At 41.6% G+C, this 8,929-nt stretch overlaps 1 protein-coding gene across 1 annotated transcript; it reads left to right on the top strand.

Annotated features, from left to right (window-relative positions):
- Nucleotides 1-878: 878 nt before the first annotated feature.
- On the top strand, nt 879-8,750 carry LOC128398935 (vomeronasal type-2 receptor 26-like). Its single transcript, XM_053360200.1, has 5 exons — nt 879-1,096; nt 2,312-2,603; nt 3,637-4,497; nt 6,393-6,519; nt 7,793-8,750. Exons 1-5 carry the CDS (start codon nt 879-881, stop codon nt 8,692-8,694), a joined length of 2,400 nt encoding a protein of 799 aa, XP_053216175.1. The 3' UTR covers nt 8,695-8,750.
- The last annotated feature ends 179 nt before the right edge of the window (nt 8,751-8,929 follow it).

Below are 8,929 nucleotides of genomic sequence, written 5' to 3'. Positions count from 1 at the left end.
AGAATGAACAAGTCTATTTGACAAAACTGTTCCCCAAAGCCAATACAGCAGCCCATGTAGCTGGTCTCACTGGACTTTCCCCTGACAAAGTACTGTGATACCATCAAGGAACACAGACAGCTATGTGGGCTTGAAACATAGCAGAGCCACTCTTCCAAGTTCATTCTTCTCTGAATTTGATGTTCTTTCCCCCTCATACTAAAGTTTAAAAAGGAACACTTTTGTACAAATATTTTAAATTTTGAATTAAAAGCTAAAGGTTGCATTTCAGAGTACTAAAGATATTGTTGTAAAATTCACCATATTTTACAAGTGATTTTAAAAATCATGGAAGCTTAGTCCCAAGTAACTACTATGTGTAGGGTTGCAGTCATGCCACATGGCTGGTGTGAATCCAGGTCTGCTCATCCTGACTACACCATACTACATTTTGGGATCTCCATTGGTTACAAGGTCTTCTATTATGAACTTCTAACTTCTAACTTCACCAATACACCACTGGCCCCTTATTATCTAATGAAAGGAAATTAAAAATAACAGTCCTGAAAATGTGGCAAAGACATTTCCTTCAGCAATTCCACAGGGAATCCCTAAAACTGAATACATACATTCCTCCTTGGTTATTAAAAGGCTATAATTAAATCTGCTGCTCCTCAAAGATCCCTCTGGATTTTCTTTGGCAACTGGCAACATAACACAAGGGATGCTGCAACTTAACCAGAATTACTTAAAAAGAGTCTGGGATACTCCCAGATTGCATCCTCTCAGGAAACTTAACTACCATTCAAATGAGACACTTTTTATCTTGGAGAAGCTGATTATACTATTGCCAGAGAAATCATGGTTTCTGCATAGAACAAACAGTTGCCCTTGTATGAATGGTGGTTTTAGTGGTCTTGCTGCTGAAACTGATTTCTTACAATGCATGTCAGGCTCGCATAGTAAAATGCAGGCTCCAAAGTCCACACCGTCCACTTCAAATGTATCATCAGCCAGGAGAGTTCCTCATTGGTGGCATTGTTTTCCATGGTGGCTTCATCTCCTCTCCAGCAACATTCACTGAGGAACCCCCACCAGCGCTGCCTGAAGAGCTTGTGTAAGAACTAAGCCACTCATTCATTACAGCAGAGGAATGATCAAACCTAGAGTTGCAGCCTCAGCATAATGGCTGAGGCTGCAAACTTCTACCCATTGACCTAGGGATAAGCACTTTTTATTTCAGTGGGACATATGCTGATGTAAAAATACATAGGAATGTCTTCTGAATTAAGAGAATACTCTAGAAGCTCCCATTTCTTGATAGGGAAATGAATATAAATGTATTGAAATGTATATATATTTATGTGTCTGAGATAGCCCCTTTGAACAGTTGGTTTTGATAGACTTTATCTGAACAGGAGTGTTAGTGAAAATGAATTTAAAAAACTTTACAGAAGCTGAATGCTCTTATTGTTTCATTTCCTGATCTTAGGCTAAAGCTTGTTTCACAATGATGCCATATAATTCTGTGAATTACAACCACCAACTCTGCCTCATGAATGAGGAAGGGGTCATTGCAGGAGAGAGCTCAGACACTTTGTAAATGTCAGGAAAAGACTTCAGATGTTTCAGGGAAAGACCCCAGGGGTTCCAATGTTCCTATGGGCACCACATTAGTAACCCCTGGTCTAGATACCATTGGCCTTAACAGGTCTTTACTGGGACAAAACTAACAAAATGAATTTCAGTAGGGACAAATGTCAGGCGCTGCACTTAGGCAGAAAAAACCAGCTGCACAAATATAAGATGGGGAACACCTGGCTTGCCAGTAGTACATCTGAAAAGTCTGCATCAACAGAAGCATAGTGCCCCAATAAAAACACACACACAGAACAGATCTCTTCTGCGCTGCGCAGAACACACCTGGTGTATTGTGTTCAGTTGCGTTCAGCACAATTTAAGGATACTGACAAGCTACAACATGTGCAGAAGAGGTTGACACATATGATCAAGGGTCTGGAAGCCAAGCCTTATGACAAAAGGTTGAGGGGTTTGGTATGTTTAACTATGAAAATAGGAGACTGAGGGGATATAGCATAGCCATTTTCAAATATCTCAAGGGCTGTCACCAGGAAGATGGAGCAAGCTTATTTTTTCTTGCTCCAGAGGGTAGGACCCGAAGCAATGGATTCCAGTTGCAAGAAAGGAGATTCTGTGTAAACGTGAGGAAGAACTTGCTGATTATAAGAACTGTTCAGCAGTGGAATGGACAGGAAGTACTATTGTTAATCATATCTGTTCCTTCTGATACTGTTTGCAAATCTCATTCTAGGGTGGTGCCTAAGCTTTACCAGCACATCTTGGCCTTGGCATTTGCAGTCAAGGAGATCAATGAAGACCCTCACATCCTACCCAATATTACCTTGGGCTTTAACTTATATGACAGCTATAACAATGCAAGGAGCACGTATCTCGCCACACTGCTGCTTTTATCCATGGTGGAGAAATTTGTCCCAAACTATATATGTGATGTTGAAAATAATCTGGTTGCTGTCATTGGGGGACTTGATTCTGAAATTTCCTTTTATGTGGCAACAGTTTTGGATATCTATAAGATTCCACAGGTAAGACACCCATGTACAATACCTCTCTTAGCTTGCATAGAGAATGAGGCTGAATTCACAGCACCAGTTCAGGGCGAGGATGAAATTGGGGGCAGAACCATGCACACCACCCTCACCAGCCATTTTTGGATTTGCAGCATTTCCTGCTTAACGAGAAGGGTATCTGTATTGAGTTGCAGGGGAAGCTGGGGAATTGCTTCTAGGATAAAAATTCACAAGTATTTCCAAGTACAATAATTATTTGCCTTCACCACACCACACCCAATATGTGAATGTTTAGGGGGAAAGGGCTTTGAAATTAAACACACTCTGGAGCTTTGGCAAATTGCAGATACTGCCCAGTTGTGCAGGAGAACAGCAATAGTATTGAGAAGCTGGTTCCAAAGTGAAATAAATGTTCATAGATGAAGTCTAAGAAGTCTTGAAAAAGAAAAGGCAGAAATGGCAGTTCTGCTGTGTGTTGGGGTATGTGCTTTGTGAAGACAAAAGACGCTCCAGAGAAGAAATGTGCATCTGACCCAAGTTGCAATTCTGATGTGGTTGCAGTAAATAATGTCTAACGCAGTGTTAGGCAATCCTTTGTTTAGGACATCGTGTGTCCCTATGTTCAGTTTAACCCTGCCAAATTGGGAAACTTTTTTTAAAAAAAAGAATATAGTAGGGAAAATGCCCCCTCTCTGCTTAACAGAACAAATGTTTAACAAGCAGGAATGGGAGATGACCTCAGTTTTCAGCCCATCTGCATGTGTGTCTTTTGTATAAATGAGAAAGGGCATGCAACCCCTTGTGGGTGGCAAAGGGCATGTCTGACTGACAGGATTCACCACATAATAATGTATATGAATACAGTGGTACCTCAGGTTAAGAACTTAATTCGTTCCGGAGGTCCATTCTTAACCTGAAACTGTTCTTAACCTGAGGTACCACTTTAGCATGTCTGACTAACAGGATTCACCACAAAATGTATATTAATATTTTGAAAGAACTATGCAAATATTACTTTGCCTCTTCTCTTCCTCCATTGCCTCTTTAGCTCATTTATGGCTCTGCTCCAGTGATGAATGATAAAAGCCCAGGGCTTCCCTTCTACCAGATGGCAGCCTCAGAAGCCCTTCAGTATGAGGGAATTCTCTCTTTGCTTCTGCATTTCAGGTGGACGTGGATTGGAGTCATTGCAATGGACAATGAAAATGGAGAAAGATTTGTGCAAACCATTTCCCAAATGTTTACCAAGAGTGGTGTCTGCTTTGCATTCATAGAAATAATCCCCAATTTTAGTTTTATATCTGAAATGTATGGCTTGCTACAACAAGCGGCCAATATACAAGATCAAATTTTTAGCAGCAAAGCTAACGTAGTGGTTGCCTCTGGAGAATCTTTTTCCATGGCAACTTTTAGATGGCTTTCATACCTATCAGAACATGATGACATGGCCAAGAATGTAAAAAGTAAAGTATGGATAACAACTGCCCAGGTTGAGTTCGCTTCATTTGTCTTTCAAAGGAGCTGGGATTCAAGAGTATTCAATGGTGCTATAGCCTTTGAAATTCACTTTAGAAACCCACCAGGATTTTATCAGTATGTTCTGCACAGAAACCCTTCCAGCACAGATGGGGACGGTTTTATCAGGAACTTCTGGCAACAGGCCTTTGAATGTGTATTCCCAGATATCACTTCAGACAAGGTGGAGGGGAATATTTGCACTGGAGAAGAGAAGCTGGAGAACCTTCCTGGGTCTCTTTTTGAAATGAGCATGACAGGCCACAGTTACAGCATCCATAGTGCTGTCTACGCCATGGCCCATGCCTTACATGCCATGTCCACATCCAGACTCAGGCACAGAGGAATTGCATATGGAGGGAGAGGGAAGAATCCGAATCAAGAGTTTTGGCAGGTAAAGGCTGAACATCCTCAACTGTGAAAGCCCTGTTACTTCTTGGCACTGTATGGGTTCCCAAAATGCTATCAGCTTGCTCTTTCCTCTCAGAGTTCAAACACTGTGTGTGGAAGAAGAACCCAGAACTGAATTTATAATTCTGCAAACAGAGTAAGAGGTACACTGATATGATGGTATCCTAGATGATTTCCCCATATATTGTTCTGCTTGCAAATAGCTGTAGAATCTATAGGGAAGGGAAATGATGGTTGTGTCCTTCTTTGGGCAGTTATTGCCCCATGTCTGAGGAGAAAGCATTTGTTATGATGGAAGCTTTGTAACCCAATGAGATCCCATGCCATTCATAGATAGGAAGCAGTGGTAATGGTTGAAAGAGATGTTCAGCACTTCCTCTATCCCATATCAACCATATCCTTTCTTAGAGCTGGTGGTCACAAACCACTGCCATGTCTTCTGAGATGCTCAGGGAGGGAGGGAGGGAGAGAGAGAGAAAGATAGAGATTGCTGCTTAAACATATTTAATTTGTGGACAATCAGAGAAAGAAGGATTGTAAGGAAGATTGAGAGAGATGCATGTGTGTGGGAAAAAATTGGTTGACTCTCTCCATGCTTGGGCCTGAATCCGCTGACAATTGACTAAATCACCCCCACCATTTGCTGTAGGTTCTTCCCAGAGAAAAAAAATGCTCCTCCCTGCATTAGACTGCAGTCTTTTCTAAACCCCTTTCTTTTCTGCTTTCAATCTAGCTCCATCACTTTCTGAGAAGCATGTCATTTAACAATACAGCAGGAGATGTGGTCTTCATCAACCAGAATGGAGAGGCAGCATTTGCTTGGATATTATCAATTGCATTATATTCGCCAACCAAAGTTTACATCGAGTGAGAGTTGGGAGGATAGATCCACAAGCTTCTCCAGACCAATCATTACTCCTTGATGAAGATGCCATCACATGGCACAGTTGGTTTAATCAGGTAGGGTTGCATTGTTTTCTAATTCAAAAGAGATTCAGTATTGAATAAGCAATCATTATTCACCTGCAGGTCTACTCACTGTTTTTTGAGCCACAAGTTGAGGAGTGGTGTATGACGAAAGCACTGAAGTATCAAATTAAGAGCCAAAAGCTTACTGCTAGAAGCCACACATGGATTAAAAGCAAATATTTTATTAAGGAGGCTACAAAACAGAAGGACCCTTTTACTACAAAATACAGTTAAGCAAGGCTAACAGTGTAAATATGCCTTAGGAGATCCTAGTTCAAATTAAAATAACAAAAACTAAATTATCTCACCCTAATCCCACCCATTCACAGACCCCACTACAAGTGCATCCATGCAAATGTGGTTTTTGCATCACACAATTCATCATCTGAATGTGGGTCATTAGGTCCACATCAAATACCAGTTTTTCTTTGGAAGGGCGTGGATATAGAAGGGCAGATTTTCTTCCAGTCAAATGGAGCCTCTGGGTATATTTCCCCAGCACAAGAGGGTATACATGCTCAGAGACCATGAAGCTACAAAGTGGATTTGGAACACTTCCCCAGGAAGCATCTGATGGAACCATGAACAGATGTACCTACTGGCACCAAAATCAGTTCTAGAGCTGTCTACCTAGTGGGCTACAAACTCAAATCAGCAATTATAACAAAATTAACAGGGTAACCTTATGGACAGAGCAATTTTTGCAGAACAGATGCACACCCCAGAGCAATATAGAGGGAACATCACATAATTTCAAACATTACTACTAATAATAAGAAAATAATAAACCATTACAGATTACTGAAAAGCTGTGTCAGCTTAGTAACACAGAGAAAGGACCGAGAACATAAAGGGTTCCAAGTTCATTAGTGTCTTGATGAACCTTCTGCTGTTTCATTTATGGATTAGATTCAGCCTCTTTCTGTCTGTACTGAGAGATGTCTTCCAGGATTCAGCAAGAAAGTGAAGGAGGGACAGCCCCCTTGCTGCTATGATTGCATCCCATGTGCTGAGGGGAAGATTGCAAACCAGGATGGTAAGAGAAATAAATAGATTAGTATTTAGCATTGAAAGGTGCTGTAAGGATGACTGAGTTTGTTTCAAAAGAGATGATCTACTATGTGAAGAAGATGTTGTTGTTGTTGTTTAGTTGTTTAGTCGTGTACGACTCTTCGTGACCCCATGGACCAGAGCACGCCAGGCACTTCTGTCTTCCACTGCCTCCCGCAGTTTGGTCAAACTCATGCTTGTAGCTTCGAGAACACTATCCAACCATCTCGCTCTCTGTCGTCCCCTTCTCCTTGTGCCCTCCATCTTTCCCAACATCAGGGTCTTTTCCAGGGAGTCTTCTTTTCTCATGAGGTAGTCAAAGTATTGGAGCCTCAGCTTCAGGATTTGTCCTTCCAGTGAGCACTCAGGGCTGATTTCCTTAAGAATGGATGGGTTTGTTCTTCTTGCAGTCCATGGAACTCTCAAGAGTCTCCTCCAGCACCATAATTCAAAAGCATCAATTCTTCAGCGATCAGCCTTCTTTATGGTCCAGCTCTCACTTCCATACAACACTACTGGGAAAACCATAGCTTTTACTATAAGAAGAAGATAGATAAACTTTATTCGCATTAGCCACCAGCTATAGTAACATAAAACAAGCAATATATACAAATAAAAAGACAACAATGGGTAAAAAGGGCAATCAAATGACCAAGATTATCGTTCAGCAACCTTTGCTGTTGTCTGATCATTTTGATCTGATAAAAGAAAGAACGATGTGGCCGCAGATGGGCGGCCTGGGATGGTAAGTAAGAGTGGGGTGATGATCTCATTCCTCAGATCTTTATAAAGGGGACAGGACAGGAGAACATGAGCCACTGTTTCCAGATTGCCATCTCCACACGAGCAGAGTCATGTCTCAGTTGTTTGTGTGATCCTGCCTCTTTGTGATCATTGCCCTTCAGATAGTCTAAATATGTTAATCTAATGAGAATGACTCTGCATTGAGAGTAGCAAGGTGGTATGTGGTTCAAATCATATCTAGAAGGGGCTTTTCATTCCTTTTGACTTACACAGGCTACACCCAGGCTAGTGTAATGATATGTTCCAAAATCGTGAGGAGGAATGGCCCAGGCTCTGCAATTTACAGACCAATAGCTCTGAACCAATTAAATGCAACAATACCACATTACAGAGCATCAGACAGTATTAAACGTGTTTTAATTTGAGCAGAGCTCTTTTCTTCTCATACAGAAAGTCAGCATTTCAGGAAGCTGATGTGATATGAACTAAAGGTCATTTCCTTATTTTTTCCCCAGATATGAATGACTGTAATAAATGCCCAGACAAAGAATATCCAAGCAAGAACCGCGATGGATGTCTATCCAAGGATATCAGCTTCTTGTCTTATGAAGAACCTTTGGGCATCAGTTTAGCCTGTTTCTCTCTTTCCCTTTCCTTGATCACAGCTCTGGTACTAGGTACATTTATAAAACACCATGACACACCCATTGTCATTGCAAACAACCGAAACCTCACCTATGCTCTCCTCATCTCTCTCCTGCTCTGCTTCCTTTGTGCATTGCTCTTCATTGGCCGACCTGAGAAGGTGACGTGCCTCCTCCGACAAACAGCTTTTGGCATCATCTTCTCAACTGCTGTTTCATGCGTCCTGGCAAAAACCTGCATGGTGGTTTTGGCCTTCATGGCTACAAAACCAGAATCCAGGATGAGGAAATGGGTGGGGAAAGGACTTGGCCACTCCATTCTTCTTTCCTGCTCCATAGTCCAAGCAGGCATATGTACTGTGTGGCTGGCAACCTCTCCCCCCTACCCAGATGTGGACATGCACTCTGTGATAGAAGAAATTATACTAGAATGTAATGAGGGGAGTGTGGCCATGTTTTACTGTGTCCTCATCTACATGAGCTGCCTGGCAACTGTTAGTTTTGCTGTGGCTTTCCTTGCCAGGAAGTTACCAGACAGTTTCAACGAAGCCAAGTTTATCACTTTTAGCATGTTGGTCTTCTGCAGTGTTTGGCTGTCTTTTATTCCTTCCTACCTGAGCACCAAGGGCAAATATATGGTGGCTGTGGAGATCTTCTCCATCTTAGCCTCCGGTGGTGGGCTGCTGGGCTGCATCTTTTCCCCCAAATGTTACATAATCATTCTGAGGCCTGAGCTGAACAATAGAGAACAGCTAATAAGGAAGAGAAAGTAAACAAACAATAACCTGTACTTTGCTGTATCTTGTGCTTTTTTCTTTGTGTCCAGTTGAATATTTGCAAACACTTGTTCAGCAGCTGCCTTACATAATTTTTCCTAGATTTTTTCCTAGATGTTTTTTCCTAGATTTTTTTCCTAGATGTTTTTTCTAGATTTTCCTTGTGGTGATTGATGTTAGGCAATCATAGATATTGACTATTGAATTCACTCTGGAGACAAGCGTGAACAGG

This window comes from Podarcis raffonei, chromosome 13, assembly GCF_027172205.1.
Source record: "Podarcis raffonei isolate rPodRaf1 chromosome 13, rPodRaf1.pri, whole genome shotgun sequence".
Taxonomy (NCBI): domain Eukaryota; kingdom Metazoa; phylum Chordata; class Lepidosauria; order Squamata; family Lacertidae; genus Podarcis; species Podarcis raffonei.
Note: the sequence above shows the minus strand (reverse complement) of the source record. Positions and strands in the feature narration are given on the sequence as shown.